The sequence below is a fragment of the Mastigoproctus giganteus genome, chromosome 8 (assembly GCF_048544385.1).
Source record: "Mastigoproctus giganteus isolate SK-2022 chromosome 8, ASM4854438v1, whole genome shotgun sequence".
NCBI lineage: Eukaryota > Metazoa > Arthropoda > Arachnida > Uropygi > Thelyphonidae > Mastigoproctus > Mastigoproctus giganteus.
In genome coordinates, this window is record NC_143582.1 from 214,237,834 (window position 1) to 214,261,338 (window position 23,505).

Below are 23,505 nucleotides of genomic sequence, written 5' to 3' on the forward strand. Positions count from 1 at the left end.
CGGTGCTTCTGAAATAGGATATTTATAAAATAAAATATTTTGCATGCTAATATAGTATGAAATAAGTAGTCTTTCCAGGTAGCATACAGTTAGCAATGTTAATATGACTGATTGTGTGTATTACCCAAAGTCAGACCATATAAAATGGCACAGGCTCATTTGATATTTGAGCTATATAAGACACTTTTAGTAATAGCAGTGGCAAATGATGCAAGAAAGTAAGCCTATATAGCATCAGCAAAATAAAAAAAGTACAAAAAACACTTCCTACTCACCTAACTCCTCTAATAATAGTTCTTCCTTAAAGTTATATAAACTACTCACTTTCACAACACCATATGGAAGTTTGTCCCAACAACAACTACCCACTGACTGAAAGCAAATTTCTCTGCATCTATCTTGCAATGAGCCTTTCTCAGTTTAAATTTATTCTCCCTCATATGTCTTGTCTGAGCAAGGGTGAGGATGCTATCAACACTTAACTTATTCAATCCATTCAAAGCCTTAAACATTCCAATCAGATCTCCTCACAGATAGCTAGTTTCCAAATGCTGCAAATTTGCAGAATTCCAGTCTTTCTTGGAAACAGTACTCTTTTATTCCCTTCAACCATTCTTGTTGCTCTTCTCTGCACATATTCCAACAAATCCACATCTTAAAATGATACCTCCAGACCTTAATACAGCACTCTAGGTGTGGCTTAACCATTGCCTTATACCACACACTAATCACCTTCTTATCCCTGTATATCACTGACTAAACTCCATGCTACTAGTAGTCAGACATGACATTTGGAGAATATCATGTCTGACTACACAATTATCTCCAGATCTTTTTAGTTCTTCACTAACCTCAGTGTGGTTAGTGAAAAACTAAACTAACATACCATACAGTTGTAATCCCAGAATAACATACCACAAAGTTGATATGTTATTATGGGATTACTGCTACCCATATTCAGTACATTGTATTTGTCAAAGTTAAACTTCACTTGCCACCTCTCTGCCCACCTGCCTAATTTTTATAGATCTCACTGCAGTAGCATACCCTGATCACTGTTATTAACCACCCTGATAAAATTTTGTATCATCTGCAAACTTAGGCATTAAGCCTGATATGCCTTCATTAATATCGTTAATAAATACTGAAAGCAACGAACCCTGATATACTGGAAATCTGAAAATGTGCATGACATGCAAAGATAGTGAAGAAGTGAATTTGCAACAGAATCCAACATGGCTGACAATTGTAATAATTTGTGGTAAGTTTGAGGCAAATGGTAGAGTACAAAGACATGCGCAAAGGATGTTCTGAAGATGGAGGTCACAACAAATGCATATCAAATGCTACTGTGGAGTTACAAGCATTTATATTATCACCAAAATTTCTGAGGTGTATGCCTGTGGGACTTGAAAGCAGCAAGACAAGATGCAAACAATCCTGTTTGGTATGTGGAGTCTTGTGAGGAATTTCAAAGAAAGGTGAATAGGTGAATGAGGATAAATGGATCATGTGCATGATTTGTACTTCCTCCTTTCCCCAAAGAATCCAAACATCATTGGACAAAGTCATGAATTTGCCAGGACTTACAGTGTGGTGTGTCATCCAGGGACATTTTTAATTCAGGGAAGTTATTGGTACTGAGCACCTTAACATGCTCCTTACATGCATTGTACCTACCTTTCATCAAATGTATGGGGATGAAGAAGTTTACTATTAGCAAGATAGGACAATGGGTCCCAACCACATTGCTGTTTTGATATCAGGGCTTATGTAAAAGGTGAATTTCTGCACTGTTGGATAGACTGAAAAGAAGAACCAAATTTCTACCACATTCAGCTGATTTGACTGTGCAAAAATTTACTTATGAGGTTAACTGAAGGATATGGTGTACAATTAAAAACCAGTTATAATCCAAGAACTTATGCAAGAAAGAATAATCCCAGGCATCAATCCCAGTATAGACACTCAAGTTTTTCACTTCTAGTTCTTTGAAGTTTTCAACATTATGTAGATATTACAGTTGAATACTCTGAACATATGAGATAATGAACCATGTAACAAATCATTGTTTCACTATATTCCATAAATAGTTCCTTTATTTGAAAATAAAGTATTTTGACATGAAATGTTTATTTTTATGATTTTGGAAAACCCTGTATAATATAAATAATCTTTTGTTTAATACGAAAAGCTCTCTTTCCTAAACTTATCTGTGCAGTGTTTTATAGTTAGTGTAATGCCAAAAAAGATATGTGGCTGGAATTGAAATGGTCTCTATTAGGCACTAAATAAAATAAATGTTATACCTTAGTCTTAGATAATTCAGAGATTTATATTTATTTTGTTATTGTTTTTTTTTTTTTCAGGACTTAAAGACAGTAAAATACTATCCTTCAATGAATATGATTCACTACAGCAGCTGTGAATATATCAGTATCCTAGTTTTGTTGTTCAGTGTTATTCTTGTCAGTGGCCAATGCCCTTGGTCACGTGAACTTCTTGACTTACATACAGACTGTGTGTGCATCTACAATAATGGCCAGAAACTTTCTATTCAGTGTAGTCCAGTTAATTTCACAAAATTAATAGACACCCTTAATGTGACAGCCAAAGGCATTTCCCTGGATATGCTCCATATACAAAACAGCACAAATGAAGTTCTCCAAGAAAATTCCTTCACAGGCCTTTTAATTCAGAATCTACAACTTTCAAAGAGCCAGATAAAGCATATATCACCAAAGGCATTTGATGGACTCCAAAAAAGCCTCATTAGCCTCAATCTGCAATACAATTTTCTAAAAGAAGTTCCAGTGAATGCTATTGCAAAACTAACATCCCTTGAAACACTTGATCTCTCTCATAACAGAATAACAGTCATACCCAGGAATGCTTTCAAAGGGTTACCACTGACAACACTTAGATTATCTGATAATAACCTTACAATATCCGATGATGCATTTAAAGGTCTTGAAAACATACTAAAAAATTTAAAACTACAAGGAACACAGCTGAAGACAATTCCATCATCAGTTCAAAAGTTAAAAGCACTCTCATTTCTTGATTTGGCTCAAAATAAAATTGAAAATATAGAATCAGGCATTTTATCAAATATGCATTCACTCACAGCACTCAATTTAGAAAGGAATCATATTCTAAAATTAGATGGAGGTGCATTTGTAGGACTAAATAACACCCTGAGCTCTTTATCACTCCTTAATAATCTCTTGTTAGAATTTCCAACTGAAGCCCTTGGTTTACTGTCTGAATTACGGGTAAGTTGTCAACTAGCTTCGTAATTTTAGAATGTCATTAATAATAAGTGAATAATAATATGGACACCAAGCGATAATTTATCAAATGAAATTCAACATACTAATATATGGTTTTTTTTTAGATACTAATCACTAAAGAACAGTCTTGGTATTAGTAAATGTATTTATCCCCATTCCCTTTACATTTAAAGAAGGGAATGGATATTTGTTTCCTACATGACTGAATACAATAATCTCCAGATTTACAAAAACCATGCATTTCTGAAAAGCAGTCATTAAACTGAAAGTTTGTAAATTGCGAGTGATTTTTCCCTCTACATGATATAATGGGAAGATGCATGCAAATTTTTTTTCATGTTTTTATTATAGTATCATTGATGTATTCTTTATTTATTTAATTTTTATTATAGTAACATATAATAAAAAAATAAAGCTCACTTTATTTTTTTTATACAGTACTGCACTATATCCCAGTAAAAATCTAATATTAAAAATAGCAAGAGTTTCTTTTTCAAGTAGCCCAACTAAAAGATTTGAGATACTTAAAAAGAAGCTCTTGCTATTTTTAATATTAGATTAGTAAGACACAGTAACTAAAAGTCAACAGAATATAATTAATGTCAGTATTCCATTAAAAATAAATGCTATATACTGTTATTTTGCATTATGATAAATAAGGGTACAAAGTGCCAATAAGATTTCATTCCAAAGTATGGCAATAGCAGGCTGCAAGTTTGTCAGATTTCAGAGTTAATATTGTATTTATTAATTTAATTTTTTTTTAATGAAATTTCCCGGTTGTAATATTTGTAGTGTATAGTACTGCATGATAAATATAAGGGGAAACCATTTTTTTATGTTAGACAGAGACAATCTTGCATTAAAACAATAAATTATTTCAATGCAAGATTGTTCTTAATAAATACTGAAATTATTATTTGTGGCCTTGCAAATTTTCATGCTCTTGGTCTCACAAAAGTTCATGCCAGCCTTGATGTTGGCATTAACAAGAAAATATCATAGTAGCAACACTAGAGGAAACCAGAGGTCTAGTTACCAAAAGGTTTCTGCCATGGTTGTTGTTTGGTTTTTAGGAGCATTAGCAACTAAGGCCATATTGATCCGGGGTTATGCAGTGGTCATTCCCTGACCTTTCTGCATCCTCAGTATTTGGTGGTCACCGGCTTGAATCCTGGTCTAATCAAGAAGTGTTCTGCCATGGGTGGCAATGGTCAGCCCAAGAAATCTGCCTAAGTGGTATGCACCTGGACTTATTAAAACATTCATATCGACAGGTCACGGCTCCCTAAAGGCAAAACTAACCTCCTTAGGGCTGACTGATGACCCAAATTGCATCTGTGGTGAGAGTGAAGACTGGGCACATATTCTATATGAATGTATAATTTATGACATCCCCAGAACACAGCTAATAGCACAGATTGGCCCCCTTCCAAGGGGAGAACAACATCTATTCATTATAGAAGAGGGAAATTATAAAGCCTTTACAACCTTCATGCAGAAAGTATTCAAAATGCGCAGAACTATCCAAAGCATGGCAATTTAGCCCCCCAGCAATTAAATAATAATCAATAGTTAAAATCTCCCACATCTCCCACCACATCCAGACGATGACCTAATAACTGTCGGGATAGCAGTATTCTGCGCCAACATGACAAAACCGGATTGACATCCCCCAGGACTACACTGCCATGAGTAAGAACCTAGGGCCCTACACCAAATAAGTAACCATGTTGGGGAGGGAGATGTACAGGTAGCCAGGGAAGCAGATTATCTGAAAAATATCAGTAAGCTGGTAGCAAGGGGATGTAATATAGAATGAAAGAAGAATGAAAGACAGAATGAATAGGCTGGTCACTGAGTGAAAGAGTGAATTAGGAATTATGGTAAAAGGGTATAAATGTCAGTTTTGGTGAAAGAAAGACGGACCCAGCACGAGGGAAAGAAAGTGAATGAGTGGAAGAGCAAATGTAATTGTCTGAAAGAATACAAAGTTAATAATAACTTACACTACTTTATATATACTAACAAACATTTACTAACAACACAAACACTATCACTGCATTCTCCCCTGGCCTGCAAAAAACTTGCAGCTAGGCCAGCACCACAACTGAAGAATAATAGTAAGTTGAGGTGCCCAGAGAGTGCAGTGGAGAAAGCAAGATTTGAACAAATGAAATGAAAGCCAGAAGAATGTTTGTTGTTTCTTATTTTGGTTTTCAGGAGCATTAGCAACTAAGGCCATATTGCTCCGGGGATATGCGGTGGTCATTCCCTGACCTTTCCCATCCTCCGTATTTGGTGGTCACAGGTTCGAACCGCGTTCTAATCAAGAAGTGTGCGCTACGCACTGCTGCTCCTGCCCACCTGGCTATGGAGGCACCGCCAGAAAAATGAATGAGAGTAAGTGTGTGAGAAAAAGAAAACAAACCATAAATGTTACAGTTAAGTTCACACTAACCCTAGTTTTAATCTTTTATATTCTTTCTTGTTTAGCTTAATTATTAAGCTAAACAAGAAAGCTAAATTATTAGTATTTAAATTACATTACATCCTCACTGGTGTGGGAGAAAGAGATGAATGAGTGAGTAAAAAAAATATATATATATTCTAAACTATAAAAAAAAAAAAAAATTAAAAAGAGAATGCAAGTAGAGTGAAAATGCAAATTATGAATGAAGTAAATGTGTGTCTCTCCCACCCACCCTGCCTGGTGGGTTCCCAACTGCCAGCTAACATATCCCACCCCCAGGGCGGGATGGGCAGTTTGACCTTCCTACCGGATTTGACAAGACATGAACTTGACAACCATCACTGATGAAGGCATACTGTAGCTTTGCTGTCAACATGCCATTTGGCGATCTGAACTGGGTACTCTAATACAGTTCCCTTTAAAACCCCATCCCCAGGTAGGGGAGGGAGGAGACGGGTCTCTGTCTCCTCCCCTCTCTACCTCCCCCATACTTCCCGTGGTGGGACTTGTCCCCACTGATCTCGTTTGGGATGCCTATCTATCATCCCCATCCTTCTTTTCCCCCCCAGTCTCCAGTCTCACCCCACTAACTAAACCGATCGAGTATGCCCCAACAATGCCACCAAATTCAAATCAGCGTCAAAAAATTCAACTGCTTTCTCGTAAACCTCTTTCGGCCTTTCCAAATTCTAGTGTTCATCCCCTCCCCCTTTTCATATATATATATATATATATATATATTATTTTTTTTTTTTTTTTTATGTAAACCCCAAACACGAGAAGTATTAGAACCTATAGTACTTAGTACTGTACTTGGGTTGGAGGTTGAGAAGACGAAAGAAAATATTTGTTAACATTGGACTTGGATTTCTGTAGACTGTAATTTTCAGGAAATACGTACGAAGGAAGTTTGGTCCAGAAAATGGCAGTTGAATGAATAAACGAGGAAGATGAAAAGTTGGTTCTGTGAGTTTGAAGTTGGACAGTAAATTAATGTTGGCTGGTGGCGGCACGTGTTCGGACTGTTTTGAAAGAGAGAGCGGGAATTATGGAAGCCAATTCAGAAGAACAGAGCCTATGGAAATATCTGTAGAAGAGGCATGCAGCAGAAACAGAACATTTATGAGACAGCGAGTATAGACACTGTTAGAGATGAATCTTAATTAACCTAACTGCCCTCTTCTGAATGTAATCAAGAAGCCTGAGAGAGGTTTTGGGGGCACCACCCGAGATGTGGGAACAATATTCCATGGTAGGGCAGATTTGCAATTTGTAAAGAGTGAACAGCTATTTGGAAGAAAAGTAACGCCGAGAGCAAAAGAGAAAACGAAGTTTTTTAGATGCAGAGGAAGCAATATTTGTAATGTGCTTGTGCCAAGAGAGATTAGAAGTCAGGGTAATCCCCAAAAGAGATATATCATTTTGCCTAGAAATCGGAATGTCACCAAAGATAAGCATAGGAGCAGAAGAATCCTTTTTGTGAGATATAAGACAAGACTGAGTTTTAGAAGGATTGAAATCAACTAAGTTGTCTTTGCCCCACTGGAGAATTACCTGGAGATCGGCATTTAAGGAACTGGTAGCAGATTTTCGAGAAGTTGAAGCTGTTTGAACAGGACAAGGTTTCTCAAAATGGAAAGTGGAAATGCAATGCTATCATCGGCAAAACTATGGATAGGATTTCCAGTAAAGGAAAGAAGGTCATTAATATACAAGAAGAAAAGAGTGGGGGAAAGAACGGAACCTTGGGGGACACTGGCATTGGTGGAGAAGTTAGAAGACAGAGAGCCATCTACCATCACCCTCAGTGAGCAATCAGAGAGAAAACTGGATAACCAATTACAAAAAAACATTTGGCAAACCATAAGATGGAAGCATGTTTAGAAGACCTTTATGCCAAACATGATCGAAAGCCTTTGAGATGTCAAGAGCAACTGCTTGTGTTTCACCAAACTTTTCCATTGAATTAGTCCATAAATGAGTAACATAAGCCACAATATCACCAGTGGATCAACACTGACGGAATCCATACTAGTGATCGTTGATCAGAGGGAAGGTTTCTAGGTAGTTTAAGAGTTGGCGGTTAATTGATTTCTCCATTACTTTAGAAAAGAAAGAGTGGAAGTAATTGCAATGGGATGATAATTGGATGGGAGGGATTTGTCACCCTTTTTAGGAACTGGCTGGATATGAGCAAATTTCCAAGCAGAAGGAAAAACACCTTTCGAATAAGAAAGTGAAAAAAGGTGGCAAAGAATAGGAGTAAGTTCAGGAGCACAGGTTTTGAGAACAAGTGGAGAAATACCATTGGGACCTGGAGCTTTCTTAGCTTCAAGATTCATCAAAATCCTTCTGACATCCTTTTGGCGGAAGACCACAGGGGCATTGAATGTAGCATGTTGGGAATGGTGGGAGGTGTTTCACCAAGATCATTAATACATGAGTTGGAAGAAAAATGGGATGCTAGAAGGTCAGCTTTATCCTTGGCTGAAGTAACAACAGAACCATCTGATTTTGACAGAGGTGGGAGCAGAGATGGGCAAAAGTTGCGGCCAATAGCTTTGGCAAGAGACCAGAATGCTCAGCTACCATTAGGGCAAGAATCAAGTTTTATACTCTTAGCCTGTTCAAAATCTAGTGTGGACTGATTAATAACTGCTTTACAATTGTTGCAAGCTTTGGTGTAGGCAGAAAATGAAACTGAAGAATTAGAAACAAGCCAATTACGATATGCAACGTTCTTCTCTTGAACAGCCTTAGCACATTTATTGGAAAACCAAGGTTTAGAAAAAGGTTTGTTTGTTATTTGGTTTTTAGGAGCATTAGCAACTAAGGCCATATTGCTCCGGGATATGCGGTGGTCATTCCCTGACCTTTCCGCATCCTCCGTATTTGGTGGTGAGGGGCTCGAACCCCGGTCTAATCAAGAAGCCTGTGCTACGCACTGCTGCTCCTTCCCACCTGGCTATGGAGGCGCCTTAGAAAAAGGATGAGATTTTAAAGTGGAGTGTAGGATAAAGTATTCCATTCCTGCAAGAATAATTTCACCGATATGATCTGAACAAATGTTGATATCAGAAGTTTTGAAACGGTAATCCGATCAAGGAAAAGAAGAAAAGAAATCTCGCAAGTCATCCCATTTTGCATTCTTGTAATGCTAAACAATACGAGGTTGGGAATAGCCATTAGATAAAGGCTCCGTTGGAGAAGAGACAGTCACCAAGTTGTGATCTGAGGTGCCTAAAGGATCTCTCACTTCGACTGTGTACTTAGAAGGGTTGTTTGTGAGAAAAAGATCAAGCGTGTTGGCTATATGGTTAGGATTCTCCGATATTCTTGTAGGCAAATGAACAATCTGTGCAAGGTCATTAGTAATTGCAAAAGCCTCACCATCTCGACCAGCTGGGTCAGTGTGACTAGAAAACGGAAGCCAGCTGGAGTTGTGAACATTAAAATCACCAAGGAAAATCACCTCACTGTTAGGAAAGTTAGACTGGAGAAAGTCAATTTGCAAAGAGAGTATGTCAAAGAGCTCCAAGTGATTAGTGGAGTTCGGAGAACGGTAGAGACAACAGATGAATTTCACACAATGAGGTAGAGAGATTTTAAGCCAGAGAAGATCAAAGAGAGGAGATTCCAAATTACCAAGTCTCTGACAGGGAATATCGGAATGGACATATGCACAAGTACTACCTTTGAGACGAAAGGAATCATACAGCAAATAATTAGGGCAACTGAGATGAGCAGTAGTTGAATCAAACGATAACTGAAATTCCGTCAGAAAAAGTACATGGGGTTTTGCAGACTGCAAGAGGAAATGAACATCGTTGAGATTAGAATTGAGAAAACATATTTGTGAAATGAATTAGGAAGTATTTGGGAGGTTTAGATCTTTTCGCAGATAAGCTTACTCTATTAGTTTGATAATTCATGGTGTATTCAATAGTAAGAAAAAGTGGGGGAACATGCTACATGAAGTAATGAAATTTTTGGATATGGTGTACACATGGTAAGAATATACCCAGATCCTTGACATAACGTGGCCTCGACAATGTCCCTCGCATACACACTACTCGGACTCCCTCCAGTCACTATCTGGCAGAGTAGAGGTAGCAAGATTATACACCAACTGATCCGGAAGCCTCCTAGAGAGTTATCAATAGGTTCGGTCTGGTGTACTAAGTAGCAGCCGGCCTGCGAACACAGTTTTAAAACTGTACCCTCGAAATGTAAGAAAGATTGGATCTTGCCACAATGTTCATCATAATCTCAAAAGTCTTCAATTATACTGCATGATGGAAGAGATGGGGAAGGGTTGACTGGAACTTAGCTCTGGAGATTAAACATGGGTTCCACCACTTCAAGCCTCCAATAAGCAAAGTGGTGGTATTGCACTGCTTGATGAAAGTCATCTATATATATATATAGTCTTGCCACTGAATCGTTGGAAATTAGGTGGAGCCTGCCAGAGTATTAAAATAATCTACTGGGTGCCTGACCTGCCTCCTCGCAGCAAAGTGTGGGCAACAATGGGTCCCAATAGGGACCCAACAGCTAAATGGTCAGAGAAACAACAGAACATAACACTACACAACAAGCCACTGCCCCACACACTTCTTAGACTTAAAAAGAATACAAAGCGGAGATTGGGTAAACCGCTGGTGCCATTAGACAACTAACACACTTTACAGCAGCAACACTAGTTTTATAAAAATAACTTGTATGGTACTATATATACAATACTTTTATTTTTAAAAGGTAACATATAACATACACAGTGTGCCAATTAAATAATGAGACTGACACTGCTACTACAAAAAAAAGAATAAAATTACCGGCAAATTAAGGTTATATATTTTCGAAGTAATCATCTCCGATGTGTATACACTGTTTACATCTTTTATATAAGTTTTGAAAACACTTCTGGAACTCCTCTTCTGGTACTGCTTTCAGCTGGTCGGTCACTGCAGCCTGGATGTTCTCTATTGTCCCATATTGCATTCTTTTCATGGCTGTTTTGATTTTGGAGAACAAAATGTAATCTGTGGGAGCCAAACCCGAAGAATATGGGGGGGGGGAGGGTGTTCGATGGCTGGAATCGATTTTTTTTCCAAAAATTGCTTGATGTTGATGGCACAATGTGAGGGTGCATTGTCATGCAACAACAACCAATTTTTAGAGTTGAACATGTCACGCTTCACCCAACGAATCCAAACCCACAACCTCTTCAACACCTCCTCATAGAACTTTTTCATGACTGTTGTCCCTTGAGGCACAAATTCTCGATGGATAATGCCTTTGATATCGAAGAAGACAATCAAACAGCTTTCACTCGCGCTTTTTTCTGACGGGGAGAGGCGTACAGCATTCTGAACTCTGATGTTTTGTCTCGGGATCATATTGAAATACCCAACTCTCATCACTAGTAACGATTCTATTCAAAAATGCTGGGTTGTTATCAACACGACATCAAATCAATGCAACGCTCAACTCTTGTTTCTCTTTGTTCGAAACTCAAGGAATGCAGTACAAAACATGAACAAATTTTTCTCTTACCCAGATCTGCTTTTAGAATTTCTCATACAGATTCCTTATTGCTACTGATTGTGTTAGCAAGCAGCCTCGTTGAAATTGATCTGTCTTCAGTCACAATTTTTCTAACCTTTGTGATAATCTCCGATGTTTGAACAGAGACCGGTCGGCCAGGTCGGGGATCATCCTCTAACGACTCACATCCTTTACGAAAACAAGGAACCATTCAAACACTCTTGGTCAAGACAAATATTCATCAGCATAAACTTTTTTTAAATTGTCAAAAGTTTCCGTAGCACTTTTTCCCAATTTACAATAAAATTTGATAACTGCCCTTTGCTCCATTTTCAATTTTTTGATGACATGCACAAAACTACTATTACTCTTTCCATCATAAATCACAAACTACTGACCCGGACAAGTTTCAACTTGCATTTGTTGGAAAGAGCACAATCTAGTGGATCTAATCATGTACTATTTTGGCCTCTTACATTAATACTAAATGCAGAGTGCACGCAGTCTTGTTATTTAATTGGCACACTGTGTACACTAGAGTTGCGAAATTTGGGCAAAAGTTTGTACGATTGAGCTCTGACTTATAAATCAAATCTGTAATGTCAAAATTCTTGTTCAGGAAGATTATTATATTCACACCCTCATTAAATTTAAATGCCATAAATTAAATGAAATATTATAAAGACATACTTAGCAAAAAAAGCTTCTTTAATTAAGAAGTTAACTCACCTCTTGAAAGTCTGCTTATTTAAATTCTCCTGTGAAAGAATCAAGAATAAAAAAGACAAAGGCTGCAGAAACAAAAAAAAAATTACTTTCCTGAAATGAATTTTAGTAAGGCATGTCAACTAAAAATAGGACATAAAATGAAAAGAGCATAGGCAAGGAGAAAATAATTAAACCTGCAAACAGTGGCAAAATTATTATTTTCTCCTTGCCCATACTATTTTTGTTTCATTCCGTATTTTTGGGTGTTTTTGAGTTGATATGCTTTGCTAAAATGCATTTCAAGAAAATAAATGTCTTTTTAATGTTTCCCTAGCTCTTGTCATTTTATTTTTGATTCTTTCAAATGATAATTCAAATAAGCAGACTTTCAAGAGGTGAGTTACTTAATTAAAGAAGTATTGAATGTTTCATCATTCTGTATACATTCATTGTTTGAATAAGCTATTATTGTTGTTGAGTTAAAATGTGATTCTTAGTGTATTTATAAATTGTTGCATTTGTCAATATTAAACCTCAACTGCCACTTCCTGGCCCATATGCTTAATTGTTGTAGATCTTGTTGCAGTAGTATACCCTGATTACTGTCATTAACCACCCTACCAACCTTTGTATCATCAGCAAACTTAGACATTAAGCCTGATATGCCTTCAATCATTATCATTAATAAATATTGAAAACAACAGCAGGCCCAGCACTGAACTGGGCCTGGGGCACTCCACTAATAACAGTAGTTCAAGAAGAGCAGTGCCATTTGGTAACCATTCTCTATCGTCTCCTGAACAATCTCTTTATCCATAGCAGTAAACTGCCTCTAATACCACACTGGTCCAGTTTGTACAGCAGTCTCCTATGTGGAGTAGTCTGAAAAGCTTTTCTGCAATCTAAGTACTGTATATGATATCAAAATTATTTTTTGAATCCAGTTCCTTTTTTCCTATGTCATAGTATATAATCAGATTGGTCAGATAAGATTGCCCATTCAGAAATCCATGCTGTGACTGCCATATAACTATATTCCTGTCTAGATGGTCCTTACTTCTTTAACCTGTGACTCCATTATTTTCCCCCGGAACCGAAGTCAAGCTAACAGGTCTGTAATTACTTACTTCATCCTTTGATCCCCCTCTTTGTAAATTTTGATTCCCCCTTTGTGAGCTCCTCTGTATCCAAGGGTGCTCTCATAATTGTGGCTAAAGATTTGCTGACCACCTTTTGATATAATTGGATAGATCCCATCTGTGACAGGTACACAATTTACATTTAGCTTCAACCTAATGACTTCCACTTTATGATCATTCTTAAAGTTTTCATACGGGGTTTTTCAGCTTTTTTAGATTTAGAAAAGTGGTAAACAAATTCTTGAATGAAGTCTGCAGCACTTTTTTTTATACCCCATTCAAACTCAGTTTGTTTTGGGTGGTTTTTGGCCAGCCTTTTCCTGCTGTGTGCAGGTTTGCAATCACCAAGAAGAGCAAATTACCATGGGCATTTCTTATAGATATTCTATAATTATTTCAGTGCAAAAAAAAAAAAAAAAAAAAACTAAATTTGTAACTTTTTGATACTCTTTTACAGGTGCTAGATTTGGGGTTTAATGGCATCAGGAAAATTCCCCCTGATGCATTCAAAAATAATAAACTCTTAACATTGCTTGCTCTGGATGGAAATCCACTATCCAACTTACCTCTTGAATCATTTCAAAAATTGAATTCAACCCTCAGGGGTATCAGCATTGGTGGTAAGTGTGACTATTTACAGTAACTTGATTTTTATGATTATTATATTATTTTTTTCCTTTCTGCTGCATTCCATTAATATTTTATGGAATTTTCCATACTAACTAAAAATATTAACCTACATTTGCATATTAACTATAATGCAGTGTTATAAAATCAATGAGTTTGTGATATTATGGAACTAGGGATGGTGTAAAGATATGAAGAATTTCGGAATCTCTTCCTTAACCCTATATACACTGTAATCCCCTTAAGATGTGTAGAATTATTAATTTTAACAGCCAATAAATTCTTTTTAAATATCATTGTAATACTGCCATCTAAACTAAAGTTATAAAATACATTAATCAATGTTTGTGATATTATGTTTTCAGAGAATTTAAATTAAAAGAAATGGAATAAATAACTTAACTGTCCAGAAATTAAACTTACAAACACTATTATATCATGAAATATACATATATGTTACAGTATAACATTACAATACCTTTTCCAGTGCCTTGGTTACATACAAACTAACATTATAGTAAAATAAATGTATTTAACATGGTGTAACAGTGAACGCAAGTTTAATTTTTAGATGGTAACCCATCCCACAAAAAAAAAAAAAAAAAAAAAAACCACTAAAAGCATGATTAAACAATTTACCTATACATTTAGTATATCCTGTGAGATACCGATTTATTATTCAATTATAATATAATTTATTCCTCTGTGTTGTTAATATTTTCTAGAAATAAAATTACATGTTTTGTTATTATTCCATCAGTAAACAACATGGTGTAGAATTTTTTTTCAGTGTGGTCTGTGCGTGTTAACAGGAGAGATTGATTCTACAGGGATGAGATACACTCAAATAGAAAGGGTACAAAAATATTTGCTGATGCTATCGAGGCAATGTTAAGTGGGTCGGAAAACTGCTAGCTTGGGGGCATTCACAAACTAAATAGATTAACAGTAGCCATAGGCAGAGGTGGAAATGATTCTTGCACTGTTTCTATTGAAGTGATCAGCAGTCCGGAACGCAAGTTGCTGGGGATTTTGAGAGACTGCTGGGGGTCATAAAACAAGTAAAGACATGGGCTGTGTTAGAGTAACTAAGAGTAAAAAACAGGTGCATGTATACTTGCATTTATACCAATGCTAGGAGTATAGTAAATAAATTTGATGAATTTGAAGGGCTGGTCAATACATCAAAGGCAGATATTATTGGGATATCAGAGACATGGTGTCACACGGATATAAGGAATGCAGAATTGGAATTTGGGAAGTACAATGTGTACAGAAAGGATAGACAAGATAGGAAGGGAGGAGAGGTTATGCTGTTAGTTAAGAAATATATAAAATCTAAGGAAGTGCATCCGGTTCACATAGATGGACAGTGCAATGTGGAGTCAGTTTGGTGTGACATTAAGCACTGGAAAAGCAAAAATGAGGCTAGAAGTTTGTTATAGGCCTAATGACTCTGATGAGTACAATGAACAATTATACAGAGAAATGGAGTGGGCCAGTAAATCAGAGTGGGGGATTTATATTAAAATCACCCATAATGGGGGATTTTAACTTCCCAGATATTGAGTGGAACTTGGGGATTGGTCACTCACACAATAGCAAGGCTTTTGTGGATTTATTGGATGATTGTTTTCTACGGCAGCATGTTAGAGAGGCAACCAGAGGGGGGTAACACTCTTGATCTGCTTATTAACAGTGATTATTCATGCTTCAAGAATTTACAGATAAAGGAACCACTAGGTGGCAGTGATCACAGTGTACTGATGTGGGATTTAATTAAAGATGTAACTACCATCGGGGTAAAGAGAAGAGTTTTTGCTTTCGTAAAGGTGACTACAGTCTCACAGAGATTTTTTTAAAATTCTGTCCAGTGAGACCAACTGATGATATTACCAACAGCAATTTATAAATGGGAAGCATTCAAGGAAGTAATCTTGGAAGCTACTAGGCTTTTTGATCCAACTAAGAAATACTGTTCTAGGTTTAGGCACAAATGGATCTGAGATGAACTAATGAGACTCGTGGCAGAGAAGGAAAATGCATGGGATGCATATAAATTATCAGGTGATGCAGAAGCTTATGGTAGATATAAGGTAGTCTGTAATCAAGTCACATAGGAGGTTAGGCAAGTGAAGGCAGATTATGAGAAATCTTTGGCAAAGGATGCAAAGAAACACAGCAAAGATTTCATTACTTATATGAACTATAAAAGGAAGAGGATTAATCAGATTGGTCCACTTGATATCAATGGTTTGACTATAGATGATCATTCTCAAATATCTGCCAAACTAAATGAGTATTTTGCATCTACATTCACACATGAGGAGTTATTCAAGGAGGAGAGGGCCAGATGTTTATCAAACTCTAACAGGGAGTTAAATGATTTTGCAATAACTGAGAGCAAAGTGGAGGAGAAATTGTTGAAGTTAAACATAAGAAAGGCACTTGGGGTGGATGGGATCTATCCAGTTATATTAAAGGAGGCAGCAAAGGAACTAGGCAAACCCTTAGCCGTAATTATGAGAGCATCCTTGGACTCGGGGAAAGTCCCCACAGACTGGAGATCTGCAAATGTATCGCCAATTCACAAACTAACAGATCTGTAATTACAGACCTGTTAGTTTGACTTCTGTTCCAGGGAATGGAGTCACTGGTTAAAGAAGCACTGCAGGATCATTTAGACAACACTGCAGCAATAATTCAGACACAGCATGGGTTTGTCGAGGGGAAGTCTTGTCTGACTAATTTGATTGGATACTGTGTGTTCAGAAAGGAAATGGATACAAAAAATAATTTTGATATCATATACTTCTATTTCAGGAAAGCTTTTTATACTGTTGCATATGGAAGACTACTGTACAAATTGGTGCAGTATGGCATTAAGGGTAAGTTGCTACAATGGATAAAAGGATGGTTGAGTGGGAGAAGACAGAGAGTGGTGGTCAATGGGTACTGCTCTACGTGGACTAATGTTATTAGTGGTGTCCCCCAGTTTCGGTGTTGGACCCATTGTTGTTTTGTATATTTATCAATGAGATCAATGAAGGTATATAAAGCTTAATGTTAAAGTTTATAGATGATACAAAGGTTGGCAGGGTTGTTAATAACAATAATGACAGTATGCTGCTGCAACAGGATCTGGAAAAGATAGCCAGAAGGGCTGAGAAGTGACAACTGAAGTTTAACATTGACAAATGCAAAGTACTCCATATGGGTAGCAGTAAACCCAGAGTAATATACCAACTGGGTGGTGTTACACTCGGGGTAGTGGAGAATGAAAGAGTAAGTCATGGGATTTTGTCAATGATATACAGGAATTTTGCAATCAGGGATAATGACATGATAATTCCCTTTTTATAAGGCAATGATCAGGCCACACCTTGAGTACTGCGTACAGGTCTGGAAGTCTCATTTTAGGAAGGATGTAGAGTTGCTAGAACAATTACAGAGAAGGCCAACAAGACTGGCGAGGGGAACAAAGGGATGGTCTTACGAAGAAAGGCTTAAGATCTGCAAATTGCAGCGTCTGGAGACTAGGCACTTGTGAGGCGATCTGATTGAGGTGTATAAGGCATTGAATGGATTGAGCAGGTTCAGTGCTGATAGGATTCTTCCTCTTGCTCAGATTACAAACCTGACAGGGCATAAATTGAAATTGAGGAAAGACAGTTGTCGAATAGTGTGCAGAAATTTGGCTTTAGCCAGCGGGTAGTTAATTGCTGTAAAAAACGTCCATTTGTCGTGGAAGCTGATAGCTTAAATAAATAAATTCAAGCGAGAACTAGACAAACATTTGGAATGAATGGATGGGTGAAATGGGAAAGGTTTTTTTTTTTTGGCTGATGCTGTATAAGCTTGCTTTCTTGCATTGTATGCATCACTTGAACTGTATCACTTAGTTGGTATAAAAAGCTTAGCAGCTTCTACAATAACATCCCTGAATGCTTCCCATTTAGAAATTGCTATTAGTAACTTCATCAGTTGGTCCCACTGCACAGAATTTAAAAACTGTCTGAGATTGCTGTAGTCACTTTTATGTAAGTAAAAGCCTTTTCCCTTGCCTTTGAGAGTAGTTAAATATTTAAGTAAATCCCACATAAATACATTGTGATGACCACCATCTAGTGGGTCTTTTATCTGCAGATTCTTAATGCATGAAGGGTTACTGATGATAATAAGATCAAGAGAATCCTCACTAGAAGTTTTATGTCATTTTATAAGTGTAGTCTCCAGACTTGAGGGATAATGACATCCTTTTCCTTACTACCAAATATCCTGTTAAATCACAGACAGGACACTATGTGTCTTACTAACCACCTATTTTCACCACATGGAAAATTTCATGTCTGATTGAATCAGTACACCTAAGTTTTTTGCCTTTAACCAGTTTTAGCTTTTCTTCCCCTAGTTTTTTTATTTATGGGAACTCCCAGCACGGAAGGTATAAGAACCTATAGTACTTAGCACCATGCACGGGAAGAAGTTTAAGAAAATGAAAGAAGATACTTGTCAATGATAAAGGGTGGAATTCAGGATCATGGTAGCTCGGGTGGAGTGATAATAGTGAGTTTTTGCCTTAACCCTGTGAAGTTGTTTCCAGAAAATTTAATTTTGACTGTTATCATGGTACCAACTAAGAGAATAAGTGACAGCAGTACTAGTAAATCTGTGAAGAAAAGGAAAGGATCGAGTTGGATCAGAAAATTAAAATAATAAGGATGTATGAAAAAATGGTAAATATTAACAAGTATCACGTGGAATTCAGATCTGTCAGTGGCAACAGTGAACACAATAAAGGAGAAAGACAGAATACCAGAAGCAGTGAAGCGATCGGCACCAATGAAGTCAACTATAATAAACAAGGCTACTTCACCGCTGTCCCCAGATAAAGTTTTTAATTGAACTAATTAAAAATATATAACTATTTTTCATCATTCTTCTGATGATATTATGTGGTTTTTGTAATTTTGGCATATCAGGAATATAGTAGCAATATTTTATTAGTCATTCTCGAGTTAAAACTCGACTTACGTAATAAGTCCTGGAACGTATCTCTTACATATGTCGGGGACTTGCTAATTTTTGGATTAACTGGGAAACTGATTATCCGGGAATTTTTTTTTACCATCTATCCTGGAAAATCGATAGTCTACTGTATATCTAAAGAAAAATAAATATTTGCTCAGCTGATAAACACTCGAGTTCAGAAAATAATCTTAACAACAAAGCATCACTGATATTGGATAGTGTTTAGATGTGAAGTACAAATGATCTTGCTACACTTATTTCTTGTTTGATTGCTTATGTTCAACAAAAAACTTTGCCTAAGTTGATCGGTGACATTAAAGGTGGAGGTGCTCTTACACTAGCATTAGCATTAGTAGAGGCATTTGATGCAAGAAAGCAAGCTTATGCAGCATCAGCCAAAAAAAAAAAAAAAAAACCCACTTCCACTTCACCCCTCTGTTCGTTCAAAATACCTGTCCAGCTGAGCCTTAAACTTATTTAGGCTATCAACCTCCACCACAAGGGATGGCAGTCTGTTCCACCAACCAACCACCCGCTGGCTAAAGGCAAATTTCCGCACGTCTATCCTACATCTGTCTTTCCTCAATTTGAATTTATGCCCTCTCAGGTGATTATTCTGAGCAAGAGGAAGAATCCCATCAGCATTGAGCATGCTCAAACCATTCAAGACTTTATACACCTCTATCAGATCACCTCGCTGGTGCCTAGCCGCCAGACACTGTAATTTGCAAAACTTAAGCCTTTCTTCGTAAGAGCACCCCTTTGTTCCATTCACTAATCTTGTTGCCCTTCTCTGTACTCGTTCTAGCAGCTCTACATCCTTCTTGAAATGAGGCCTCCAGACCTGTATACAGTACTCTAGGTGTGGACTGACCATCGCCTTATACAATGGAATAATCACCTCCTTATCCCTGCTGGAAAAGACTAAAGGAGTTCTAAAAGGATTATACCATCCTTAAGGCCATTGATAACAGCTTAGCAGTGAGAAATGAGGTTACTTCTTCTATTGTGAATGGTGAAGGGCAGAAGCTGTGGTCAGATTTCAAAAAATTCCAAGGATTTGAGGAATATAAGGAGACATTTCAAAGAATGTAAGAATGGTCAAGCAAGCTTTAGTTCGGTTAGGTATGTTTAGAAGTTGTTTTTCAGTCTTTTGTCAGAAAAATGATCGAATCAGGATCTGAAAACAAATGAAATAACAGAAAAACTCAATAATGGAAGGATAAAAAAATTACTGTAGTTAATTTTTTATCTTCCTCTTATGCTGATAAAAAAGTTCAGTGCACTTGCCTTCTCTACCACAGTTGTCTTGGTATCATACTGTAATCAATCATTCTCAAGAAATGTGAGAATATCTACCCTATGAGGAAAGAAGGAATAATGATCAGCAAAACAATTGGTTGTGATTCCCATTTATTAAGAAAGGCAAAGGAATCTCTCTTTAAATCTCTCTTTAATATTCATAGTGCAATACTGAGGCATTGCATGATGGTGCTTAAGGCCAGCGCGCCTCCGTAGCCAGGTGGGAAGGAGCAGCAGTGCGTAGCACACGCTTCTTGATTAGACCGGGGTTCGAGCCCGTCACCACCAAATATGGAGGATGCGGAAAGGTCAGGGAATGACCACCGCATATCCCGGAGCAATGTGGCCTTAGTTGCTAATGCTCCTAAAAACCAAATAACAAACAAACAACAAACAAAGCTTAAGGCCAGGTTATCTTAAAAAGTTATCTAAGAAAAGTTTTATTTTAGAAGTGAAATTCATTTGTCTCTGGCTTAGAACAAGGGCAATGCATTCTCATCCATCAAACTATATTTATTCATTTTAAAGAACCCTAAAAATCAAATTTCACAAGAAGGTCAAGCATCAAAAAACATTAATCACTAGTAGAAGATCACGTGATCTACTCAGAGTTATGCTGAATCACTTAGAGGTTTGAAACTTTTAGGTGATTCAGCCCAGTTCAATAAGCACTTGTTCCCAAAAAGTAAGGAGGCACTTTGCTGCATAAAAAGAGATTAACTGATTCACCAGTATGGTCTTTATTAGTGTGCTATGTTATAGTTTTCACACTGAAAGAACTGTGAATATTGTTTCTATATTTTTCCTCTTGGATAGCACAGTGGTTATAATTGCCATCTTCGCCACATTGAATGAAAAAGGTTTGGGTTCATATCCCATCAATGACACAAGGAGCTTTTATGGGCCAATTTTATACCGTGACTGAGTTAGTTGGTCTCAGGCAATGACACTAAGTTTCCCCCCCCCCCCAAAGTAGTGTTTTTTTTTTTTTTTTTTTTTTGGTCCAGCAAAAACAGGCAAACCAAACAATTGCATACAATTTATGGACAATTTACAAACTCATGCACATTAGCATATGAGTTTGTTCTCTTGGATAACCCTAATAAGAAATACTTATATTTAATATTTTATTGTTTCTACATAAGTCTCTTTGTTAATCTCTAACAATATGAATTTCAGTATTTATAAATGAGAATACATATCTCTGTACTGACTTACATTAACCTTGTAAATATTTGAAGAATACTAATGTTTTCAATATCTTTTGCAGGTTCCTATCTAATATGTGATTGCAGAATTAAATGGATAATTGAATGGACTGAAGAGTATGACCTACAAGTTACCAGTCGTGAACGTAATCCTCAATTCTGTGGAAAACCTGAGCACCTTCGTCAACAAACTTTTTCGCAACTTAGTCTTGATGACTTTATTTGTGAAGAGGATATTGCTAGTTCAAGTGCTGCTCCTGAAGACGTCACAAAATTTATTCATCCTCACATTACTCCTAAACTAACAAACAAATCAAGACAGTTATCTCTGTTTCCATCTGTGGTTAATGAAGAACAAACTACACAGCAAATCCATTTGGTAACTGTTGATATTGAACTACAAACTTCTGAGACTAAAAACACTATAGAAAAAGCAACAGATAATCCTTCAATATCTAGATATGATATTGTTGATACTGTTGATACACGTAAACATCACACCAACGGAATTAAGATAAAACAGGTGTACAAGACAGATTCCTCTCTGATGGTGCAATGGGATACAGAAGACACAAATATACTTGGGTTTCAAGTAGTTTACAGAAAATTTGGAGAATCAGAATTCAAACGAGGTTCACCCCTAACACAAATTAAGAGGAAATATGAATTTCAAGATGTTCCATTAGATGAGTGTCTTATTGTATGTGTGATAACATTAGAAGATTCTGCTGACCTTAAAATGGATGATCTACAATACAGTCAGTGCCGAGAGATTAGAACAGATAAAATCAAATCCCTGTCTCTGGACCAAATTATTATTGGAGCTTCAGCAGCTGTATGTGCTGTCATCATTGCAGCAGTATTAATTGCAGTTTTATTCTATTTCAGGAAAAGAGATCATAATCCAAAACTACCCCCAGTACCACCAAACATACCGATAGTTAAAACTGAACCTGAGTGGGAAAATCTTTCAGTTTACAGCAGCCACAGTACTCCCAAAATCCAGAAGTGCTTAGTAAGCACAAAGACAACATCCAGTAATACTGTTGCAGCTGATGAAAACCATTTTTCAAAATCTCCATTTCCTAAAATGGCCAATGGTTATTCTAAATCTTGTTCAACAAATGACGATGAGTCTCACCTCTCATATACACAAATTTCAAATAAATTTCTGAATGGAAGCATTTTTGATTTTTCAGACGTTCAAACAGACAAGCCGATAGTAAAGAATTTAGGATATCCATCAGGCAATCGTCACTCAAGAAAGAAGAAGCACAGTATTAATAACCACTACACATCATCTGGTTCTGCACATTCTTCTGCAGATTGTGAATCTGACTGGAAGGGAAGATGCAACTGGAGAGATAATGATGTAGATATATATATTGGCCACAATCACGTAATATCAGGTCACCACAGAAAGCCCAAAGACTATAAACTTTAATAAGTTATACTTCATTCAAAAATTTCATTATTATGAAAATTTTGTTCCTCTAATAGCAGTATTCATACTGCAAAACACAAATCAGAAGAGAATGTGAATAAAACACTTTACATTTTCAAAGCCAAGTGTATTTATCTTAGTGTATTTATTTTTTTGTACAATATGCTGATTATCAGAATTAAATACCATATTTATGTGAACAAGTCATTCTGCTTATTATTTCCTAATGCCTTTAATTTATCATTCCATGGCTATTTTACAAAATTATCTTAAAATAATCTTAAAACTTTACTTAATTTCCAAAAATCTTACTCATATTATATTTAGCCTCACATATTGGACTTGAAGTAGCAATTTAATGTAAAAAGGAAGGCAAATTCAACAAATGACAGAGTTGGAAGTTGCATTTTTCATTTCATGAAACCTTTGCATCTATTTTGAAATCCATTTATTAAATCACACATTTATAATAAATGCAAAATTCAATAGGAGTCAAAAATACATATTTGATATGAAAAACTGATAATCATAATATAATGAAGGTACTATAAATCATTAAATATGCTCAACTGGCAAAAAAAAATGCAATTTTTTGTCATACTGTAGACACATGGGGCCCTGGCAGAACCTCTACAAAAGCATTTTATGTACAAAAACAGAATGCACCCATGTTCATGCTGAACATTAGTACTTTACAAAAAAGACAGAACTTTTGTTTAATACTCTGAATTCC

The 23,505-nt window shown here is 36.6% G+C and overlaps 2 protein-coding genes across 2 annotated transcripts in view; one reads left to right on the forward strand and one right to left on the reverse strand.

The window, feature by feature from the left end:
• Positions 1-23,505, reverse strand: part of Rab3GAP1 (RAB3 GTPase activating protein subunit 1) — a 342,380-nt gene that overhangs the window by 176,294 nt on the left and 142,581 nt on the right. The gene's annotated exons all lie outside the window — the stretch shown is intronic.
• LOC150082260 (uncharacterized) lies at positions 1,295-22,772 on the forward strand. Its single transcript, XM_090379393.1, has 4 exons — positions 1,295-1,447; positions 2,370-3,275; positions 13,618-13,780; positions 21,391-22,772. Exons 1-4 carry the CDS (start codon positions 1,295-1,297, stop codon positions 22,770-22,772), a joined length of 2,604 nt encoding a protein of 867 aa, XP_090235519.1.